The sequence below is a fragment of the Mustelus asterias genome, unplaced genomic scaffold (genome assembly GCF_964213995.1).
Source record: "Mustelus asterias unplaced genomic scaffold, sMusAst1.hap1.1 HAP1_SCAFFOLD_3436, whole genome shotgun sequence".
Classification (NCBI taxonomy): domain Eukaryota; kingdom Metazoa; phylum Chordata; class Chondrichthyes; order Carcharhiniformes; family Triakidae; genus Mustelus; species Mustelus asterias.
The window spans coordinates 1-24873 of record NW_027593381.1 but is presented as its reverse complement, the minus strand read 5'-3'; the positions used below and the strand labels follow the sequence as shown (position 1 = coordinate 24873).

Below are 24873 nucleotides of genomic sequence, written 5' to 3'. Positions count from 1 at the left end.
AAAAGGAAGACTAACTGGGTCCTTGTCTCATTGCTTCTTCTGGGATCTTGCTGTGCATTTGTTAGTCCACTGCGTTCCCGCCATGACCGCAGGAAATATAATTCCGTGTCACTGGGAGGTCGCGGAGGAATGCGAATCTGTCTCTCTTTTGCTCTCTCTCGCTCCTCCTATTTCTCTCTTTCTCTCTCTCTCTCCATCCCTCCCTCCTGCGCGCACGGTCGCCCAGGGTAACAATGGCTGACCCGGATGTCCTCTTCCAGCACCTCCCCACTGGACACAGACCCTCAACAACACCAAGGTGGACCGCGGGCAAGATGTCCGCTGGGAGTGCCGGGCTGCAGGTAAACCCCGGCCTACGTACAGGTGGTTGAAGAACGGACAGTCCCTCGCCTCGCAGGTAGGTGTACTGGAGGCTGCAGGGAGGGAGCGGGTGGGGCAGGACCCCCCCCACAGCAGAGGGGGTCATGGGGAACATTCAACTGTTGGCCTGTAACATCAGGGAGCAGAAGAAGTAGGCCCCTCGGCCCATCGAGTCTGCACCGACACATGAGAAACATCCACCTAGCCCCGTTTCCCAGCACTTGGTCCATTGCCCTGAATGTGATGATGAGCCAAGTGTTCATCCAGGTACTTTTTAAAGGATGTGAGGCCTCCCGCCTCCACCACCCTCCCAGGCAGCGCATTCCAGACCCTCACCACCCTCTGGGTAAAAAGCTTTTCCTCACATTCCCCCTAAACCTCCTGCCCCTCACCTTGAACCTGTGTCCCCCTCGTGAATGACCCTTCAGCTAAGGGGAACAGCTACTCCTTATCCACTCTGTCCATGTCCCTCATAATCTTGTCCACCTCGATCAAAGAACAAAGAAAATTACAGCACAGGAACAGGCCCTTCGGCCCTCCAAGCCTGCACCGACCATGCTGCCCAACTGAACTAAAACCCTCCGGGGACCATATCCCTCTATTCCCATCTCATTCATGTACTTGTCAAGATGCCCCTATCAGATCGCCCCCTCAGTCTTCTCTGCTCCAACCAAAACAACCCAATTCTATCCAACCTCTCTTCATACTGCAGCTTTATAGGACCCTGGTTAGACCCCACTTGGAGTACTGCGCGCAGTTCTGGTCACCTCATTACAGGAAAGATGTTGAAGCCATTGAAAGGGTGCAGAGGAGATTTACAAGGATGTTGCCTGGATTGGGGGGCATGCCTTATGAGGATAGGTTGAGGGAGCTTGGTCTCTTCTCCCTGGAGAGACGAAGGATGAGAGGTGACCTGATAGAGGTTTACAAGATGTTGAGAGGTCTGGATAGGGTAGACTCTCAGAGGCTATTTCCAAGGGCTGAAATGGTTGCTACGAGAGGACACAGGTTTAAGGTGCTGGGGGGTAGGTACAGAGGAGATGTCAGGGGTAAGTTTTTCACTCAGAGGGTGGTGGGTGAGTGGAATCGGCTGACGTCGGTGGTGGTGGAGGCAAACTCGTTGGGGTCTTTTAAGAGACTTCTGGATGAGTACATGGGATTTAATGGGATTGAGGGCTATAGATAGGCCTAGAGGTAGGGATATGATCAGCGCAACTTGTGGGCCGAAGGGCCTGTTTGTGCTGTGGCTTTCTATGTTCTATGTTCTATAACTTAAACGCTCCATCCCAGGCAGCATCCTGGTGAATCTCCTCCGCACCCTCTCCAGTGCAATCACATCCTTCCGATAATGTGGCGACCAGAACTGCACCCCGTGCTCCAGCTGTGAGATCGTGACTTGATTCCCTTCCTGATGAAACATCTGTCTGTCTCAGCCTTGAACATACTGGACAACCCGGCCTCCACAGGCCTCTGCGGGAAAGAATTCCACACACTCACTCCCCTCCCAGAGAAGAAATTCCTCCCCATCTCTGTCTCCAATGGGTGACCCCTCCTCACTCTGAGATTATTCCCTCTGGTCCCAGACTCTCCCACAAGGGGAAACACCCTCTCAGCATCCACCCTGTCAATCCCCCCTGAGAATCCGATATGGAGTCTGGTCCCAGACTCTCCCACAAGGGGAAACACCCTCTCAGCATCCACCCTGTCAACCCCCCCTGAGAATCCGATATGGAGTCTGGTCCCAGACTCTCCCACAAGGGGAAACAACCTCTCAACATCCACCCTGTCAATCCCCCCTGAGAATCCGATATGTCTCAATAAGGTCGCCCCTCATTCTTCTAAACTCCAATGGGTACAGACCCAACCTACTCAACCTCTCCTCATGAGAAAATCCCTCCCTACCCGGGATCGACCAAGTGAACCTTCTCTGGACTGCCGCCAATGCCGGGATATCCTTCCTTCTGTAAAGGGACCCAAACCGTTCCCAGTATTCCGGGGGGGTCTAACCAGTGCCTTGTATAGTTTTAGCAAGACTTCTCTATTCTGATACTCCAATCCCTTTGAGATAAAGGCTGACACTCCATTTGTCTTCCCAATTACCCGCTGGACTTACACGCTAGCCTTTTGTGATTTATGCACAAGGACCCCCTCAGTTTTTTTTAACTTTTAAAAGTTTATTAGTGTCACAAGTAGATGAACATTAACACTGCAATGAAGTTACTGTGAAAATCCCCTAGTCTCCACATTTCTGTTCGGGTACACTGAGGGAGAATTTAGCATGGCCAATCCCCCTAACCTGCACGTCTTTCAGACAGTGGGAGGAAACCGGAGCTCCCGGAGGAAACCCACGCAGACATGGGGAGAACGTGCAGACTCCGCACAGACAGTGTCCCAAGCCGGGAATCGAACCCGGGTCCCTGGCGCCCAATCTCTCCACGCTCCAGCTTTCTGCCGTCTTTCTCCATTTCCATAATACTCAGCTCGTTCACTCTTCCTACCCAACCCCACGACCTCACATTTTCCTCCATTGGCTTCCATCGGCCATGGTTTTGCCCACTCACCAAACCTGTCGATCTCCCTCTGGAGACCCAAAGGGCAGGATTGCTCCGACTGCGCTCACCCCAAGACTGGAAAATCCTGCCTGAGGTCAAAGCAACTTTGCATGGTCCACGTCCTGCCCTCTACGATTCCCGTGGCGAGCGGCAGGGGTATATTCCGCTCATTGTGTCACCCTCACCACTCACCGAGCCAACTACTATAGTGTCATCCGCAAATTTGGCAATAAATTCACTTCCCACGTCAGGTTATGAATATCTACTGTCAACAATTGAGTGACGATATACCCCATTCAGTACTGTCTCCCCTCCCGCTTGATGCGACTGTCTTCTTGGATTACAGAGGGGGCTGGAGATTCGGAATAATGTGCTAAGAATCTCAAGAGTCAACCGCTCCGATGCGGGAATGTACCAATGTGTCGCGGAGAATCTGCACGGGACAATTTACACCGGCGCACAGCTTGTGATCATGGGTAAGGTGAGAGATACCCCTGGGACAGTCACCATGCCATGTGTGTGGGACCCGTACCCCAGTGAGAGTCAGTGTGTGTGGAACTCACACCCCAGTGAGAGTCAGTGTGTGTGGAACTCACACCCCAGTGAGAGTCAGTGTGTGTGGGACCCGTACCCCAGTGAGAGTCAGTGTGTGTGGAACCCGTACCCCAGTGAGAGTCAGTGTGTGTGGGACCCGTACCCCAGTGGGAGTCAGTGTGTGTGGGACCTGTACCCCAGTGAGAGTCAGTGTGTGTGGAACCCGTACCCCAGTGAGAGTCAGTGTGTGTGGAACCCGTCCCCCAGTGAGAGTCAGTGTGTGTGGAACCCGTCCCCCAGTGAGAGTCAGTGTGTGTGGAACCCGTACCCCAGTGAGAGTCAGTGTGTGTGGGACCCGTACCCCAGTGAGAGTCAGTGTGTGTGGAACCCGTACCCCAGTGAGAGTCAGTGTGTGTGGGACCCGTACCCCAGTGAGAGTCAGTGTGTGTGGAACCCGTACCCCAGTGAGAGTCAGTGTGTGTGGAACCCGTACCCCAGTGAGAGTCAGTGTGTGTGGGACCCGTACCCCAGTGAGAGTCAGTGTGTGTGGGACCCGTACCCCAGTGAGAGTCAGTGTGTGTGGGACCCGTACCCCAGTGAGAGTCAGTGTGTGTGGGACCCGTACCCCAGTGAGAGTCAGTGTGTGTGGGACCCGTACCCCAGTGAGAGTCAGTGTGTGTGGAACTCGTACCCCAGTGAGAGTCAGTGTGTGTGGGACCCGTACCCCAGTGAGAGTCAGTGTGTGTTTTACCCGTACCCCAGTGAGAGTCAGTGTGTGTGGGACCCGTACCCCAGTGAGAGTCAGTGTGTGTGGGACCCGTACCCCAGTGAGAGTCAGTGTGTGTTTTACCCGTACCCCAGTGAGAGTCAGTGTGTGTGGGACCCGTACCCCAGTGAGAGTCAGTGTGTGTGGGACCCGTACCCCAGTGAGAGTCAGTGTGTGTGGAACCCGTACCCCAGTGAGAGTCAGTGTGTGTGGAACCCATCCCCCAGTGAGAGTCAGTGTGTGTGGGACCCGTACCCCAGTGAGAGTCAGTGTGTGTTTTATGCGTACCCCAGTGAGAATCAGTGTGTGTGGAACCCGTACCCCAGTGAGAGTCAGTGTCTGTGGGAACCCCTACCCCAGTGAGAGTCAGTGTGTGTTTTACCCGTACCCCAGTGAGAGTCAGTGTGTGTGGGACCTGTACCCCAGTGAGAGTCAGTGTGTGTGGGACCCATACCCCAGTGAGAGTCAGTGTGTGTGGGACCCGTACCCCAGTGAGAGTCAGTGTGTGTGGGACCCATACCCCAGTGAGAGTCAGTGTGTGTGGGACCCGTACCCCAGTGAGAGTCAGTGTGTGTGGAACCCGTACCCCAGTGAGAGTCAGTGTGTGTGGGACCCGTACCCCAGTGAGAGTCAGTGTGTGTGGAACCCGTACCCCAGTGAGAGTCAGTGCGTGTGGGACCCGTACCCCAGTGAGAGTCAGTGTGTGTGGGACCCGTACCACAGTGAGAGTCAGTGCGTGTGGGACCCGTACCCCAGTGAGAGTCAGTGCGTGTGGGACCCGTACCCCAGTGAGAGTCAGTGTGTGTGGGACCCGTACCCCAGTGAGAGTCAGTGTGTGTGGGACCCGTACCCCAGTGAGAGTCAGTGTGTGTGGAACCCGTACCCCAGTGAGAGTCAGTGTGTGTGGGACCCGGACCCCAGTGAGAGTCAGTGTGTGTGGGACCCGTACCCCAGTGAGAGTCAGTGTGTGTGGGACCCGTACCCCAGTGAGAGTCAGTGTGTGTGGGACCCGTACCCCAGTGAGAGTCAGTGTGTGTGGGACCCGTACCCCAGTGAGAGTCAGTGTGTGTGGGACCCGTACCCCAGTGAGAGTCAGTGTGTGTGGGACCCGTACCCCAGTGAGAGTCAGTGTGTGTGGGACCCGTACCCCAGTGAGAGTCAGTGTGTGTGGGACCCGGACCCCAGTGAGAGTCAGTGTGTGTGGAACCCGTACCCCAGTGAGAGTCAGTGTGTGTGGAACCCGTACCCCAGTGAGAGTTGGCATGGATATAATTTATTTCTCCCGATCTTTTCCCAGCCTCTCCTCCCAGTTTTGACGCGGATCCTGTGCAGGAGGTGTCTCTGGTCGGCGTGGGACAGGACCTCGTGCTGGAATGTAACCCACAATCCTCTCCCAAGGCCACCATTTCTTGGAGTAAGGACAAGATGGAGTTGCCCCTCGGTTCCAGGTAAGGGAGTGACATCGGATAGGGTGTCGCGGAGTGGGAAATTAACCATAGCATTCAAACTGATCCAGCACCAACATCTCTGTATCTAACCCCGTGCTGTACCTGTCCTGGGAGTGTTTGATGGGGGACAGTGTAGAGGGAGCTTTACTCTGTATCCAACCCCGTGCTGTACCTGTCCTGGGAGTGTTTGATGGGGACAGTGGAGAGGGAGCGTTACTCTGTATCTAACCCCGTGCTGTACCTGTCCTGGGAGTGTTTGATGGGGACAGTGCAGAGGGAGCTTTACTCTGTATCTAACCCCGTGCTGTACCTGTCCAGGGAGTGTTTGATGGGGGACAGTGTAGAGGGAGCTTTACTATGTATCTAACCCCGTGCTGTACCTGTCCTGGGAGTGTTTAATGGGGACAGTATAGAGGGAGCGTTACTCTGTATCTAACCCCGTGCTGTACCTGTCCTGGGAGTGTTTGATGGGGACAGTGTACAGGGAGCTTTACTCTGTATCCAACCCCGTGCTGTACCTGTCCAGGGAGTGTTTGATGGGGACAGTGTAGAGGGAGCTTTACTCTGTATCTAACCCCGTGCTGTACCTGTCCAGGGAGTGTTTGATGGGGACAGTGTAGAGGGAGCTTTACTCTGTATCCAACCCCGTGCTGTACCTGTCCTGGGAGTGTTTGATGGGGACAGTGTAGAGGGAGCTTTACTCTGTATCTAACCCCATGCTGTCCCTGTCCTGGGAGTGTTTGATGGGGACAGTGTCGAGGGAGCTTTACTCTGTATCTCACCCCGTGCTGGCCCTGTCCTAGGAGTGTTTGATGGGGACAGTGTAGAGGGAGCTTTACTCTGTATCTAACCCCGTGCTGTACCTGTCCTGGGAGTGTTTGATGGGGACAGTGTAGAGGGAGCTTTACTCTGTATCTAACCCCATGCTGTACCTGTCCTGGGAGTGTTTGATGGGGACAGTGTAGAGGGAGCTTTACTCTGTATCTAACCCCGTGCTGTCCCTGTCCTGGGAGTGTTTGATGGGGACAGTGTAGAGGGAGCTTTACTCTGTATCTAACCCCATGCTGTACCTGTCCTGGGAGTGTTTGATGGGGACAGTGTAGAGGGAGCTTTACTCTGTATCTAACCCCGTGCTGTCCCTGTCCTGGGAGTGTTTGATGGGGACAGTGCAGAGGGAGCTTTACTCTGCATCTAACCCCGTGCTGTACCTGTCCTGGGAGTGTTTGATGGGGACACTGTAGAGGGAGCTTTACTCTGCATCTAACCCCGTGCTGTACCTGTCCTGGGAGTGTTTGATGGGGACAGTGTAGAGGGAGCTTTACTCTGTATCTAACCCCATGCTGTACCTGTCCTGGGAGTGTTTGATGGGGACAGTGCAGAGGGAGCTTTACTCTGTATCTAACCCCGTGCTGTACCTGTCCTGGGAGTGTTTGATGGGTACTGGTGGTGGGTGAGCCGCCTTCTTGAACCCGCTGCAATCTCGGGTGGTGTAGGTAAACCCACGGCCCTGATAGGGAGGGGCTTCCAGGATGAGAAGGCCATGGCCTAGTGGTATTATCGCGAGACTATTGACCCAGAAACTCAGCTACATTCTTGGGACCCGGGTTCGAATCACACCATGGCCGATTGTGGAATTTGAATTCAATAAAAAATATCTGGAATTAAGAATCTTCTGATGACCCGTTGTTGGAAAAACCCACCTGGTTCCCTTCAGGGAAGGAAATCTGCCGTCCTTACCCGGTCTGGCCTACATGTGACTCCAGAGCCACAACAATGTGGTTGACTCTCAACTGCCCTCCAAGGGGCAACTAGGGATGGGCAATAAATGCTGGTCCAGCCAGCGACGCCCATGTCCCACAGTGAAGGAACAGCCGATATATTTCCAAGTCGGGATGGTGAGTGACTCGGAGGGGAGCCTCCAGGTGGGGGTGTTCCCAGGTATCTGCTGCCCTTGTCCTTCTAGATGGTAGAGGTGGTGGGTTTGGAAGGTACTGCCGAAGGAGCCTTGGTGAGTGGCTGCAGTGGATCTTGTAGATGGTACACACGGCTGTGCGCGCAACATCTGCAGTAATCTCCCCACTACCCTGTTCACGGAGTGTCTGGAGGGGGTCAGTGTCCATCGGTCAGTCGGTGAAGGTCTCTCTCTGAAGCCATTGGTCATCAGCACTGACCAGATGATTGGAGGTTCATTATCGAATCCCGACAATGCAGAAGAGACCATTCGGCCCATCGGGTCTGCAGCGACTCTCCGGCAGAGGATCCCACCCAGGCCCTAACGCCATAACCCCACACATTTACCATTTCCAATCCACCTAACCTGCACATCTTTGGACACTAAGGGACAATTTAGCATGGCCAATCCACCTAACCTGCACATCTTTGGACACTAAGGGACAATTTAGCATGGCCAATCCACCTAACCTGCACATCTTTGGACACTAACAGACAATTTAGCATGGCCAATCCACCTAACCTGCACATCTTTGGACACTAAGGGACAATTTAGCATGGCCAATCCACCTAAACTGCACATCTTTGGACACTAAGGGGCAATTTAGCATGGCCAATCCACCTAACCTGCACATCTTTGAACACTAAGGGACAATTTAGCATGGCCAATCCACCTAACCTGCACATCTTTGAACACTAAGGGACAATTTAGCATGGCCAATCCACCTAACCTACACATCTTTGAACACAAAGGGATAATTTCGCATGGCCAATCCCACAAACCTGCACATCTTTGAACACTAAGGGATAATTTAGCATAGCCAATCCACCTAACCTGCACATCTTTGGACACTAAGGGACAATTTAACATGGCCAATCCACCTAACCTACACATCTTTGAACACAAAGGGATAATTTAGCATGGCCAATCCACCTAACCTGCACATCTTTGAACACTAAGGGACAATTTAGCATGGCCAATCCACCTAACCTGCACATGTTTGGACACTAAGGGACAATTTAACATGGCCAATCCACCTAACTTGCACATCTTTGAACACAAAGGGATAATTTAACATGGCCAATCCCACAAACCTGCACATCTTTGAACACTAAGGGATAATTTAGCACGGCCAATCCACCTAACCTGCACATCGTTTGGAGTGTGGGAGGAAACCGGAGCACCCGGAGGAAACCCACGCAGACACGGGGTCACACAGACAGTGACCCAAGCCGGGAATTGAACCCAGGTCCCTGGTGCTGTGAGGCAGCAGTGCTAACCCACTGTGCCGCCGTGCAGTTTGAGGTAGGTTGGAGAGCGAGTGGGAGAGGTTGCTGTCTCTCTGACACTCCTGCACACTGCTGTTCCAGTCGGAGAGTGAATCCTGTGTCCTCACACTGATGAGATTGCGGAGGGTGATCTGTGAAGTGAGTGAGAGATTGTGTGGTGAAGATGTGAGTGTTTATACAGCGTGGTTACTGAATCACAACCAGCAGGTCAGAGGCCACGGGGAGATAATCAATACTGAATTACTGACTCAGGGGATGTGACAGTCAGGAGCTCTGAGTCAAGAGAATTCAAACAATTTCCCGTCAAAGATTACACCTTCAATTCGGGCAAATTCAGCAGGATTAACAAGTTTATAGATTGAGAAATCTGTAGTAATTACAGTTATTAACCCCTTCCTGTCCCTACCTCCAGCCGCTTGGACAAGTGTGTGTGTGTCTCAGTGTCAGCTCCTGTACGGTCTGTGTATCTCAGTGTCAGCTCCTGTACGGTCTGTGTGTCTCAGTGTCAGCTCCTGTACGGTCTGTGTATCTCAGTGTCAGCTCCTGTACAGTCCGTGTGTCTCAGTGTCAGCTCCTGTACGGTCCGTGTGTGTGTCTCAGTGTCAGCTCCTGTACGGTCTGTGTGTGTGTCTCAGTGTCAGCTCCTGTACAGTCTGTGTGTGAGTCTGTGTGTACGGGGAGGGTGTTTGAATCGAGGAGGGTTGGTTTGGAGTTGATGTGAATTAGTTCCAGTGACCAGTGTCAGTTGTTCTCTGCGTGTTAAGATGAATGAGCGTTTACATTTGAGTGAGTCCCAGATATCGGATTCCATCAATGTCTCCGATCTCTGGCTCTGTAACCGCTCAATAATCCAGTGTGTTATTGATGAGAAAGTGGGAACATGTAATCAGCGCTTGGGTAAAGATTTCCGCTGAATGCTGACAGACGACCCTATATTTCCACAGGGAAATTCAGTCTGGTGATTAACCTCTGGAATCTCTTCACTCAGTCGCTGTGTTACATGCTTCATCTCAGTTTAACAGCAACCCTGTATTAATGGAGAGAGAGAGACAGGGAGAGAGAGAGATAGGGAGAGAGAGAGACAGGGAGAGAGAGAGAGAGACAGGGAGAGAGAGAGAGAGACAGGGAGAGAGAGAGAGAGACAGGGAGAGAGAGAGAGAGACAGGGAGAGAGAGAGAGAGACAGGGAGAGAGAGAGAGACAGGGAGAGAGAGAGAGACAGGGAGAGAGAGAGACAGGGAGAGAGAGACAGGGAGAGAGAGAGACAGGGAGAGAGAGACAGGGACAGGGAGAGACAGGGAGAGAGACAGGGAGAGCAATAGAGAGGATTATAGCGGCTGGAGGAGGTTACAGAGATAGGGAGGGGGTGTAGGGGCTGGAGGAGGTTACAGAGATAGGGAGGGGGTGTAGGGGCTGGAGGAGGTTACAGAGATAGGGAGGGGGTGTAGGGGCTGGAGGAGGTTACAGAGATAGGGAGGGGGTGTAGGGGCTGGAGGAGGTTACAGAGATAGGGAGGGGGTGGAGGGGCTGGAGGAGGTTACAAAGATAGGGAGGGGGTGTAGGGGCTGGAGGAGGTTACAGAGATAGGGAGAGGGTGTAGGGGCTGGAGGAGGTTACAGAGATAGGGAGAGGTGCAGGGGCTGAAGGAGGTTACAGAGAGAGGGAGGGGGTGTAGGGGCTGGAGGAGGTTACAGAGATAGGGGGGGACTGTAGGGGCTGGAGGGGGTTACAGAGATAGGGAGGGGGTGTCGGGGCTGGAGGGGGTTACAGAGATAGGGAGGGGGTGTCGGGGCTGGAGGGGGTTACAGAGATAGGGAGGGAGTGTAGGGGCTGGAGGGGGTTACAGAGATAGGGAGGGAGTGTAGGGGTGGAGGTGGTTACAGAGATAGGGAGGGGGTGTAGGGGCTGGAGGAGGTTACAGAGATAGGGAGGGGGTGTAGGGGCTGGAGGAGGTTACAGAGATAGGGAGGGGGTGTAGGGGCTGGAGGAGGTTACAGAGATAGGGAGGGGGTGTAGGGGCTGGAGGAGGTTACAGAGATAGGGAGGGGGTGTAGGGGCTGGAGGAGGTTACAGAGATAGGGAGGGGGTGTAGGGGCTGGAGGAGGTTACAGAGATAGGGAGGGGGTGTAGGGGCTGGAGGAGGTTACAGAGATAGGGAGGGGTGTAGGGGCTGGAGGAGGTTACAGAGATAGGGAGAGGGTGTAGGGGCTGGAGGAGGTTACACAGATAGGGAGGGGGTGTAGGGGCTGGAGGAGGTTACAGAGATAGGGAGGGGTGTAGGGGCTGGAGGAGGTTACAGAGATAGGGAGAGGGTGTAGGGGCTGGAGGAGGTTACAAAGATAGGGAGGGGGTGTAGGGGCTGGAGGAGGTTACAGAGATAGGGAGGGGTGTAGGGGCTGGAGGGGGTTACAGAGATAGGGAGGGGTGTAGGGGCTGGAGGAGGTTACAGAGATAGGCAGAGGTGCAGGGGCTGAAGGAGGTTACAGAGAGAGGGAGGGGGTGTAGGGGCTGGAGGAGGTTACAGAGATAGGGGGGGACTGTAGGGGCTGGAGGGGGTTACAGAAATAGGGAGGGGGTGTCGGGGCTGGAGGGGGTTACAGAGATAGGGAGGGGGTGTCGGGGCTGGAGTGGGTTACAGAGATAGGGAGGGAGTGTAGGGGCTGGAGGGGGTTACAGAGATAGGGAGGGAATGTAGGGGTGGAGGTGGTTACAGAGATAGGGAGGGGGTGTAGGGGCTGGAGGAGGTTACAGAGATAGGGAGGGGGTGTAGGGGCTGGAGGAGGTTACAGAGATAGGGAGGGGGTGTAGGGGCTGGAGGAGGTTACAGAGATAGGGAGGGGGTGTAGGGGCTGGAGGAGGTTACAGAGATAGGGAGGGGGTGTAGGGGCTGGAGGAGGTTACAAAGATAGGGAGGGGGTGTAGGGGCTGGAGGAGGTTACAGAGATAGGGAGAGGGTGTAGGGGCTGGAGGAGGTTACAAAGATAGGGAGGGGTGTAGGGGCTGGAGGAAGTTACAGAGATAGGGAGAGGTGCAGGGGCTGAAGGAGGTTACAGAGATAGGGAGGGGTGTAGGGGGCTGGAGGAGGTTACAGAGATAGGGAGGGGTGTAGGGGCTGGAGGAGGTTACAGAGGTAGGGGGGGAATGTAGGGGCTGGAGGGGGTTACAGAGATAGGGAGGGGGTGTCGGGGCTGGAGGGGGTTACAGAGATAGGGAGGGGGTGTCGGGGCTGGAGGGGGTTACAGAGATAGGGAGGGAGTGTAGGGGCTGGAGGGGGTTACAGAGATAGGGAGGGAGTGTAGGGGTGGAGGTAGTTACAGAGATAGGGAGGGGTGTAGGGACTGGAGGAGGAGGTTACAGAGACAGGGAGGGGTGTAGGGGCTGGAGGGGGTTACAGAGATAGGGAGGGGTGTCGGGACTGGAGGGGGTTACAGAGATAGGGAGGGGTGTAGGGGCTGGAGGAGGAGGTTACAGAAACAGGGAGGGGTGTAGGGGCTGGAGGAGGGTACAGAGATAGGGAGGGGTGTAGGGGCTGAAGGAGGTTACAGAGATAGGGAGAGGGTGTAGGGGCTGGAGGAGGTTACAAAGATAGGGAGGGGGTGTAGGGGCTGGAGGAGGTTGCAGAGATAGGGAGGGGTGTAGGGGCTGAAGGTGGTTACAGAGATAGGGAGGGGGTGTCAGGGCTGGAGGGGGTTACAGAGATAGGGAGGGGTGTCGGGGCTGGAGGAGGTTACAGAGATAGGGAGGGGTGTAGGGCTGGAGGAGGTTACAGAGATAGGGAGGGGTGTCGGGGCTGGAGGAGGTTACAGAGATAGGGAGGGGGTGTAGGGGCTGGAGGAGGTTACAGAGATAGGGAGGGGTGTAGGGCTGGAGGAGGTTACAGTTTGGAGGTGAAGAGTGTCAGTGTTCCAATCTCTCGAATGCCTCACTTTTCCAATTCTCGCTTCCAGGGTCAGCGTTTCAGAAGACGGTATCTTGCAGATCAAGAACGTGACCCACAATGACTCTGGAACATATTCTTGTCAAGCCCAGAATATATTCGGCATCTCAACAAGCGCAGGAACTGTCTATGTTAAAGGTAAAATACACTGTCCCCCATCAAACACTCCCAGGACAGGGACAGCACGGGGTTAGATACAGAGTAAAGCTCCCTCTACACTGTCCCCATCAAACACTCCCAGGACAGGTACAGCACGGGGTTAGATACAGAGTAAAGATCCCTCTACACTGTCCCCCATCAAACACTCCCAGGACAGGTACAGCACGGGGTTAGATACAGAGTAAAGCTCCCTCTACACTGTCCCCATCAAACACTCCCAGGACAAGTACAGCACGGGGTTAGATACAGAGTAAAGCTCCCTCTACACTGTCCCCATCAAACACTCCCAGGACAGGCACAGCACGGGGTCAGATACAGAGTAAAGCTCCCTCGAGACTGTCCCCTTCAAACACTCCCAGGACAGGTACAGCACGGGGTTAGATACAGAGTAAAGCTTCCTCTACACTGTCCCCATCAAACACTCCCAGGACAGGTACAGCACAGGGTTAGATACAGAGTAAAGCTCCCTCTACACTGTCCCCATCAAACACTCCCAGGACAGGTACAGCACGGGGTTAGATACAGAGTAAAGCTCCCTCTGCACTGTCCCCAGCCAGAGATTTAGATTGTCCCACAAGTGTAAATATCCTCTCCACATCCACCTGTCAGGAAATGCCCAATTTCCAATCGCCCCCTCCAGCCTGGACAGCTCTATTTCGGGGAGGGAGAGAGAGTTCCGGATTCCCATTCCCCTTTGTGTGAGGGAGCGTTTCCTGACATTCCCCCACCCCCTGCTCCCCCGGAACGGCCGGCCTTTCACTGTCAGCTTCTGCCCCGACCTTGTCCTGTCCGAGAGGGTGATGAAGTGAGGTGGGTGCGAAGGGGTTGTTGTGGGGTAGGAATAGCAGCAGGGAGGGAAGGAGGCTGAATGGCCTGTCTGGGTGCGGGTGGACTGACCGCCTCTTGTCCTGGTGTCCTGCAGATGCGACGGAGGTGGAGCTGGTTCCCTCGAACCTGGAGCTGACGGTGGGGGAAAGCGCGGTGCTGACCTGTAGGACTCAACACGACCGCACGCTCTCCCCTCATTACCTGTGGACTGTCAACGGAAAACCAATCGTCTTTCAGAGTGAAGGGGGCCACTTTGAGAAGATCCGTACCGTGAGTATTCTCCGGAAAGGACGTGGGAGAGAACAGGACCCTCCCACAGTGCAGCACTCCCTCAGCACTGGCCCTCCCACAGTGCGGCGCTTCCTCAGCACTGACCCTCCCACAGTGCGGCGCTTCCTCAGCGCTGACCCTCCCACAGTGCGGCACTCCCTCAGCACTGACCCTCCCACAGTGCGGCGCTCCCTCAGCGCTGATCCTCCCACAGTGCGGCGCTCCCTCAGCACTGACCCTCCCACAGTGCGGCGCTCCCTCAGCACCGATCCTCCCACAATGCAGCACTCCCTCAGCACTGACCCTCCCACAATGCAGCACTCCCTCAGCACTGACCCTCCCACAGTGCGGCACTCCCTCAGCACCGACCCTCCCACAGTGCGGCGCTCCCTCAGCACCGACCCTCCCACAGTGCGGCGCTCCCTCAGCACCAACCCTCCCACAGTGCGGCACTCCCTCAGCACCGACCCTGCCACAGTGCGGCACTCCCTCAGCACTGACCCTCCCACAGTGCGGCGTTCCCTCAGCTCTGACCCTCCCGCAGTGCGGCGCTCCCACAGCACTGACCCTCCCGCAGTGCGGCGCTCCCTCAGCACTGACCCTCCCACAGTGCGGCGCTCCCTCAGCACTGACCCTCCCACAGTGCGGCACTCCCTCAGCACCGACCCTCCCACAGTGCGGCACTCCCTCAGCACTGACCCTCCCACAGTGCGGCGTTCCCTCAGCTCTGACCCTCCCGCAGTGCGGCGCTCCCACAGCACTGACCCTCCCGCAGTGCGGCGCTCCCTCAGCACCAACCCTCCCACAGTGCGGCACTCCCTCAGCACCGACCCTGCCACAGTGCGGCACTCCCTCAGCACTGACCCTCCCACAGTGCGGCGTTCCCTCAGCTCTGACCCTCCCGCAGTGCGGCGCTCCCACAGCACTGACCCTCCCGCAGTGCGGCGCTCCCTCAGCACTGACCCTCCCACAGTGCGGCACTCCCTCAGCACTGACCCTCCCACAGTGCGGCGTTCCCTCAGCTCTGACCCTCCCGCAGTGCGGCGCTCCCACAGCACTGACCCTCCCGCAGTGCGGCGCTCCCTCAGCACTGACCCTCCCACAGTGCGGCGCTCCCTCAGCACTGACCCTCCCAAAGTGCGGCGCTCCTTCAGCACTGACCCTCCCACAGTGCGGCGCTCCCTCAGCACTGACCCTCCCACAGTGCGGCGCTCCCTCAGCACTGACCCTCCCACAGTGCGGCGCTCCCTCAGCACTGACCCTCCCACAGTGCGGCGCTCCCTCAGCACTGACCCTCCCACAGTGCGGCGCTCCCTCAGCACTGACCCTCCCACAGTGCGGCGCCCCCTCAGCACTGACCCTCCCACAGTGCGGCGCTCACTCAGCACTGACCCTCCCACAGTGCGGCTCCCTCAGCACTGACCCTCCCACAGTGCGGCTCCCTCAGCACTGACCCTCCCACAGTGCGGCGTTCCCTCAGCACTAACCCTCCCACAGTGCGGCGCTCCCTCAGCACTGACCCTCCCACAGTGCGGCGCTCCCTCAGCACTGACCCTCCCACAGTGCGGCGCTCCCTCAGCACTGACCCTCCCACAGTGCGGCGCTCCCTCAGCACTGACCCTCCCACAGTGCGGCGCTCCCTCAGCACTGACCCTCCCACAGTGTGGCGCTCCCTCAGCACTGACCCACCCACAGTGCGGCGCTCCCTCAGCACTGACCCTCCCACAGTGCGGCGCTCCCTCAGCACTGACCCTCCCACAGTGCGGCGCTCCCTCAGCACTGACCCTCCCACAGTGCGGCGCTCCCTCAGCACTGACCCTCCCACAGTGCGGCGCTCCCTCAGCACTGACCCCCCCACAGTGCGACGCTCCCTCAGCACTGACCCTCCCACAGTGCGGCGCTTTGTCGAGAGTAACTCTGTCTTTTCGCTGAGTAGCAGACCTCATCACAGGACCTGATGATCCGGAACATTCAGCTGGAGCACTCAGGGAGGTACGGATGCCGAGTTCGGACATCAGTCGACGGTTCCTCCGACAGTGCGGATCTCCTGGTGCGGGGTACGTTTTTTCCTGACCAAGAGGCTTTGTGCAGAGTTTCACATCTGTAGAAGGGTCCCTGAGGGTCTTTTTTGATCTGTTATTGTCACATGTACAGGGACATAGTGAGAAGTATTGTTTCTTGCGCATTATACAGACAAAGCATACCGTTCATAGAGAAGGAAAGGAGAGAGTGCAGAATGTAGTGTTACAGTCACAGCTAGGGTGTAGAGAAAGATCAGCTTAGTGCAAGGTAAGTCCATTCAAAAGTCTGACAGCAGCAGGGAAGAAGCTGTTCTTGAGACGGTCGGTACGTGACCTCAGACCTTTGTATCTTTTTCCCGACGGAAGAAGGTGGAAGAGAGAATGTCCGGGGTGTGTGGGGGTCCTTGATTATGCTGGCTGCTTTTCCCCGAGGCAGCGGGAAGTGTAGACAGAGTCAATGGATGGGAGGCTGGTTTGAGTGATGGATTGGGCTACATTCACGACCCTTTGTGGTTCCTTGCGGTCTTGGGCAAAGCAGGAGCCCAGATCAAGCTGTGATACAACCAGAAAGAATACTATCTGTGCCACTTTGTTGCACTGTGGAGGGTGGGGGGTGGAACATAAGAACTGGGAACAAATGGGAGGCCATTCAGCCCCTCGAGACTGGACCAGCATTCAATCCAATCATGGCTAATCCCATCTCAACTCCACTTTCCTGTCCGTTCTCCAATGCCATCACGAATTAAATATTTCTCTCGCTCCTTAAATTTACTCAGTGTCCCGGCATCCACCTCCCTGTGGATTAGTGAATTCACACACACTCACCTCCCTGTGGATTAGTGAATTCACACACACTCACCTCCCTGTGGATTAGTGAATTCACACACACTCACCACCCTGTGGATTAGTGAATTCACACACACTCACCTCCCTGTGGATTAGTGAATTCACACACACTCACCTCCCTGTGGATTAGTGAATTCACACACACTCACCTCCCTGTGCATTAGTGAATTCACACACACTCACCACCCTGTGGATTAGTGAATTCACACACACTCACCTCCCTGTGGATTAGTGAATTCACACACACTCACCTCCCTGTGGATTAGTGAATTCACACACACTCACCTCCCTGTGGATTAGTGAATTCACACACACTCACCTCCCTGTGGATTAGTCAATTCACACACACTCACCTCCCTGTGGATTAGTGAATTCACACACACTCACCACCCTGTGGATTAGTGAATTCACACACACTCACCTCCCTGTGGATTAGTGAATTCACACACACTCACCTCCCTGTGGATTAGTGAATTCACACACACTCACCTCCCTGTGGATTAGTGAATTCACACACACTCACCTCCCTGTGGATTAGTGAATTCACACACACTCACCTCCCTGTGGATTAGTGAATTCACACACACTCACCGCCCTGTGGATTAGTGAATTCACACACTCACCACCCTGTGGAGTAGTGAATTCACACACTCACCACCCTGTGGATTAGTGAATTCACACACACTCACCGCCCTGTGGATTAGTGAATTCACACACACTCACCGCCCTGTGGATTAGTGACTTCACACACACTCACCTCCCTGTGGATTAGTGAATTCACACACACTCACCGCCCTGTGGATTAGTGAATTCACACACACTCACCGCCCTGTGGATTAGTGAATTCACACACACTCACCTCCCTGTGGAGTAGTAAATTCACACACTCACCACCCTGTGGATTAGTGAATTCACACATACTCACCTCCCTGTGTAGTAGTGAATTCACACACACTCAACGCCATGTGGAGTAGTGAATTCACACACACTCACCACCCTGTGGAGTAGTGAATTCACACACACTCACCGCCCTGTGGATTAGTGAATTCACACACACTCATCACCCTGTGGAGTAGTAAATTCACACACTCACCACCCTGTGGATTAGTGAATTCACACACACTCAACGCCATGTGGAGTAGTGAATTCACACACTCACCTCCCTGTGGAGTAGTGAATTCACACACACTCACCACCCTGTGGATTAGTGAATTCACACACACTCACCTCCCTGTGTAGTAGTGAATTCACACACAATCACCTCCCTGTGGATTAGTGAATTCACACACACTCACCTCCCTGTGGATTAGTGAATTCACACACACTCACCGCCCTGTGGATTAGTGAATTCACACACACTCACCTCCCTGTGGATTAGTGAATTCACACACACTCACCACCCTGTGGATTAGTGAATTCACACACTCACCACCCTGTGGATTAGTGAATTCACACACACTCACCGCCCTGTGGATTAGTGAATTCACACACACTCACCACCCTGTGGATTAGTGAATTCACACACTCACCACCCTGTGGATTAGTGAATTCACACACACTCACCACCCTGTGGAGTAGTGAATTCACACACACTCACCACCCTGTGGAGTAGTGAATTCACACACACTCACCACCCTGTGGATTAGTGAATTCACACACACTCACCTCCCTGTGGATTAGTGAATTCACACACACTCACCACCCTGTGGATTAGTGAATTCACACACACTCACCACCCTGTGGATTAGTGAATTCACACACACACCACCCTGTGGATTAGTGAATTCACACACACTCACCTCCCTGTGGATTAGTGAATTCACACACACTCACCTCCCTGTGGATTAGTGAATTCACACACACTCACCTCCCTGTGGAGTAGTGAATTCACACACACTCACCACCCTGTGGAGCAGTGAATTCACACACACTCACCTCCCTGTGGAGTAGTGAATTCACACACACTCACCTCCCTGTGGATTAGTGAATTCACACACACTCACCACCCTGTGGATTAGTGAATTCACACACTCACCACCCTGTGGATTAGTGAATTCACACACACTCACCGCCCTGTGGATTAGTGAATTCACACACACTCACCTCCCTGTGGATTAGTGAATTCACACACACTCACCACCCTGTGGATTAGTGAATTCACACACTCACCACCCTGTGGATTAGTGAATTCACACACACTCACCACCCTGTGGAGTAGTGAATTCACACACACTCACCACCCTGTGGAGTAGTGAATTCACACACACTCACCACCCTGTGGATTAGTGAATTCACACACACTCACCTCCCTGTGGATTAGTGAATTCACACACACTCACCACCCTGTGGATTAGTGAATTCACACACACTCACCACCCTGTGGATTAGTGAATTCACACACACACCACCCTGTGGATTAGTGAATTCACACACACTCACCTCCCTGTGGATTAGTGAATTCACACACACTCACCTCCCTGTGGATTAGTGAATTCACACACACTCACCTCCCTGTGGATTAGTGAATTCACACACACTCACCACCCTGTGGATTAGTGAATTCACACACACTCACCACCCTGTGAAGTAGTGAATTCACACACACTCACCTCCCTGTGGAGTAGTGAATTCACACACACTCACCTCCCTGTGGAGTAGTGAATTCACACACACTCACCTCCCTGTGGAGTAGTGAATTCACACACACTCACCTCCCTGTGGATTAGTGAATTCACACACACTCACCGCCCTGTGGATTAGTGAATTCACACACACTCACCGCCCTGTGGAGTAGTGAATTCACACACACTCACCGCCCTGTGTATTAGTGAATTCACACACACTCACCTCCCTGTGGAGTAGTGAATTCACACACACTCACCACCCTGTGGAGTAGTGAATTCACACACACTCACCTCCCTGTGGATTAGTGAATTCACACACACTCACCTCCCTGTGGATTAGTGAATTCACACACACTCACCTCCCTGTGGATTAGTGAATTCACACACACTCACCTCCCTGTGGATTAGTGAATTCACACACACTCACCTCCCTGTGGAGTAGTGAATTCACACACACTCACCACCCTGTGGAGCAGTGAATTCACACACACTCACCTCCCTGTGGATTAGTGAATTCACACACACTCACCACCCTGTGGATTAGTGAATTCACACACACTCACCTCCCTGTGAGAGAAGTACTTGTTCCTCATGTCCGTTTTAAATCTGTTCCCCCATATCCTAAAATCCATGAATTCCGTCTGCACTTCCCCCTGCCTCGGAGAAGCAGCCAGCAGAATCAAGCGGGAATTAATCAAGTGAACCTCTTCAGAACTGCCTCCAATGTAACTCCATCCCTCCTCAAGTGAGGAGACCAAATCTGAACTCACTACTCCAGCTGTGGTCTCACTAATGCCTCGTATAGTTGCAGTAATACTGACTTTTATCCTCTATTCCTTTCGCCATAAATGCTAAAATTTCATTTGCTCCCCTTATTACCCTACTGTAGGCAGCGCAGTGGTTAGCGCTGCTGCCTCACAGCGCCAGGGAGCCAGGTTCGATTCTCGGCTTGGGTCACTGTCCCTGTGGACTTTGCACGTTCTCCCCGTGTCTGCGTGGGTTTCCCCGAGATGCTCCGGTTTCCTCCCACAGTCCGAAAGACGCGCTGGTTAGGGTGCATGGCCGTGCTAAATTCTCCCTCAGTGTTACCCGAACAGGAGTGTGGCGACTGGGGGATTTTCACAGTAACTTCATTGCAGTGTTAATGTAAGCCTATTTGCGACACTCATAAATAAACTACCTGAACACTAGTTTTCTGTGCCCATGCACAAGGACACCCAGATCCTTCTGCACCAAGACATTCTGAACTCTCTCTCTCCATTTCGATACAAGCTGTCTTTCCATTTATCTGACTAAAATGGATAACCCCACAGTTAGAGTCAGAGAGTCATGGAAACAGGCCCTTCGGCCCAACTTGTCCATGCTGCCCAATTTTTACCACTAAGCTCGTCCCAATCGCCCGCATTTGGCCCATATCCCTCTCTACCCATCGTACCCATGTAACTGTCTAAATTCTTTTCAAAAGACAAAATTGTACCCGCCTCTACTACTGCCTCCGGCAGCTTGTTCCAGACACTCACCACCCTCTGTGTGAAAGAATTGCCCCTCTGGACCCTTCTGTATCTCTCCCCTCTCACCTTGAACCTATGTCCTCTAGTTTTAGACTCCCCTACCTTTGGGAAAAGATATTGACTATCTAGCTGATCTGTGCCCCTCATTATTTTATAGACCTCTATAAGATCACCCCTCAGCCTCCTACGCTCCAGAGAAAAAAGTCCCAGTCTATCCAGCCTCTCCTTATAACCCAATCCATCAAGTCCCGGGAGCATCCTAGTAAATCTTTTCTGCACTCTTTCTAGTTTAATAATATCCTTTCTATGATAGGATGACCAGAACTGTACACAGTATTCCAAGTGTGGCCTTACCAATGCACAACTTCAACAAGACGTCTCAACTCCTGTATTCAATGTTTCGACCAACGGGGAGAAGCAAACTTATACATGTTAAACTCCACCTGCCACATTTTGACGCACGCACACGCACGCACACGCACGCACACGCACGCACGCACATGCATGCACACACACACACATGCGCACACACATGCACACGCACGCACACGCACACGCACGCACACGCATGCACACACACACATGCGCACACGCACGCACACGCACGCACACGCACACGCGCACGCACGCACGCACGCACACGCATGCACACACACGCACGCACACGCATGCACACGGAAGCTTTTATTTAACAATACAGTTTAAGTATAACGAATATAATTTGCATTACCAATTGAAATACTTAAACTGGACAAGATACAATTCTTAACTGCTAACCTATCTCTATTAATTCCAATTCAAGCAATATTCCTCTTATAGCCTGAAACTCCTCTTCAGAGTCAGATAGCTAACAACAGGGTTAACGTGCGTTGCCAGTCCTCAAGATTGTAACACTTCTGGAGAGAGATACCGATTTTCCAGCAGCTCCCTATTTCCAGAGACAGAGCGAAACTGCTGCTGCTCCAATCAAATCCAAACAGAAACTGCCTGCTTGTCTCTCTGTGAGCCGAGCTCCTCCCATTAGAACATAGAACATTACAGCGCAGTACAGGCCCTTCGGCCCTCGATGTTGCGCCGACCAGTGAAACCAATCTAAAGCCCATCTAACCTACACTATTCCAATATCATCCATATGTTTATCCAATGACCCTTTAAATGCCCTTAATGTTGGCGAGTCCACTACTGTTGCAGGCAGGGCATTAGGCACATGATTCTCTCTTGTCAGTCAATCTAATTAAACCCAACTCTGAAACCCCAGAGGACAACTGAAAAAAACAACAAAACTGCATTAATTCAGATTAAAACAGAGGCCTCAGTAACTAGCAGGAATTATTCTTCTGCATTGCCAGCAGGTGGCCTGCCTGCAGCAGACAAAGCGGCACCAATTCAACAGAGTTAAATCTTAACATCTCCTTCACAAGAAACATGACGGAAAAAATACATTTCTCGAAGACACAGCGTCGTCACAACACAGAAACATAGAAACCCTACAGTACAGAAGGAGGCCATTCGGCCCATCGAGTCTGCACCAACCACAATCCCACCCAGGCCCTACCCCCACATCCCTACATATATGCCCACTAATCCCTCTAACCTACGCATCTTAGGACACCAAGGGCAATTTTTAGCATGACCAATCAACCTAACCTGCACATCTTTGAAGTGTGGGAGGAAACCGGAGCACCCGGAGGAAACCCACGCAGACACGAGGAGAATGTGCAAACTCAACACAGACAGTGACCCAAGCCGGGAATTGAACCCAGGTCCCTGGAGCTGTGAAGCAGCAGTGCTAACCACTGTGCTACCGTGCCGCCCAGAAACTCTCTCCCTCTCTCACACACAAACTCTCTTACACTCTCTCCCTCACACACTCTCGCACACATACTCCCTCACACACACACACACTCTCTCACACACACACTCTCTCACACACACACACTCTCACACACACACACTCTCTCACACACACACTCCCTCACACACACACACACTCTCTCACACACACACTCTCACACACACACACACTCTCTCACACACACACTCTCTCACACACACACTCTCTCACACACACACTCTCTCACACACACACACTCTCTCACACACACACACTCTCTCACACACACTCTCTCTCTCACACACACACTCGCTCACACACACTCTCTCTCTCACAGGCTTTATTCCCTTTGCTGAGATGTTCTCTCTGATGCCTGTCCATTCTCCTATTGGTAGGTCCCCCCGGAGCGCCGGGAGTGGTTATTGTGGAGGAGATATCGAGTACCACAGCGACCCTGTCCTGGGCTCGAGGCAGAGACAATCACAGCCCCGTCACCCACTACAGGATACAGGCTCGGAGCCCCTTCTCCCTGGGCTGGCAATCAGTAACCACAGGTCGGTCTGTCCCCCTCATCGCCTCACTCCCTCACTGCCTCATTCTTACTCCCTCCATCCACCTCACCTCCCCCTCCCCCTCCACCCCCTCACTCCCTCCCTCCCTCTCTCCCCCCCCTCCCTCTCTCCCCCCTCCCTCCCTCTCTCCCCTCCTCTCTCTCCCCCCTCCCTCTCTCCCCCCTCCCTCCCTCTCTCCATCGCTCCCCCTCCCTCCCTCCCCTCCCTCTCTCCCCTCCCTCCCTCCCCTCCCTCCCTCCCCTCCCACCCTCGCTCTCTCCCTCCTCCCTCGCTCTCTCCCTCCTCCCTCTCTCTCTCCCTCCCTCCCTCGCTCTCTCCCTCGCTGTCTCGCTCCCTCCCTCCCTCACTGTCTCGCTCCCTCTCTCCCTCACTGTCTCGCTCACTGTCTCGCTCCCTCCCTCCCTCCCTCACTGTCTCGCTCCCTCCCTCACTGTCTCGCTCCCTCCCTCCCTCCCTCCCTCCCTCACTGTCTCGCTCCCTCTCTCCCTCACTGTCTCGCTCCCTCCCTCCCTCCCTCCCTCCCTCCCTCCCTCCCTCACTGTCTCGCTCCCTCCCTCCCTCCCTCCCTCACTGTCTCGCTCCCTCCCTCGCTGTCTCGCTCCCTCCCTCCCTCACTGCCCTCTCACTCTCTGGCAGAGAGTTTGGGATTGGGGGGAGTTTGGGAATGATGGATCCCAGACGGATTGTTGACTGATGTTCCGCTCACTATCCCTGACAGTGCCTGATCCGATTGCGGGAACGCTGGAGTCAGCAATGGCCGTGGAGTTGAATCCCTGGATTGACTATGAGTTCCGTGTGGTCGCCACCAATCGGGTTGGGACTGGGGATCCCAGTCTCCCGTGCGGCCTGGTCAGGATGCGGGAAGCCAGTAGGTCAAACGCGATTCCTGAGTGATTCCAGCTCTGATCGAGACACTGCCTGCATTCGCAGAATAGAAATGAGATTGTACCCCTCTGTGGGAGGGTCAGTGCTGAGGGAGCGCCGCACTGTGGGAGGGTCAGTGCCGAGGGAGCGCCGCACTGTGGGAGGGTCAGTGCTGAGGGAGTGCCGCACTGTGGGAGGGTCAGTGCTGAGGGAGCGCCGCACTCTCGGAGGGTCAGTGCTGAGGGAGCGCCGCACTGTGGGAGGGTCAGTGCTGAGGGAGCGCCGCACTGTGGGAGGGTCAGTGCTGAGGGAGCGCCGCACTGTGGGAGGGTCAGTGCTGAGGGAGCGCCGCACTGTGGAAGGGTCAGTGCCGAGGGAGCGCCGCACTGTGGGAGGGTCAGTGCTGAGGGAGCGCCGCCTGTGGGAGGGTCAGTGCTGAGGGAGCGCCGCACTGTGGGAGGGGCAGTGCTGAGGGAGCGCCGCACTGTGGGAGGGTCAGTGCTGAGGG

The 24873-nt window shown here is 54.3% G+C and overlaps 1 protein-coding gene across 1 annotated transcript; it reads left to right on the top strand.

The window, feature by feature from the left end:
• Positions 1-260: 260 nt before the first annotated feature.
• LOC144490563 (contactin-5-like) lies at positions 261-24369 on the top strand (the record flags this gene model as incomplete). Its single annotated transcript, XM_078208281.1, has 8 exons — positions 261-397; positions 3259-3388; positions 5510-5660; positions 12847-12974; positions 13918-14093; positions 16030-16150; positions 23325-23483; positions 24220-24369. Coding segments are annotated over 8 exons (1152 nt in total), but the record flags the coding sequence as incomplete, so codon positions are not given.
• Positions 24370-24873: the final 504 nt, after the last annotated feature.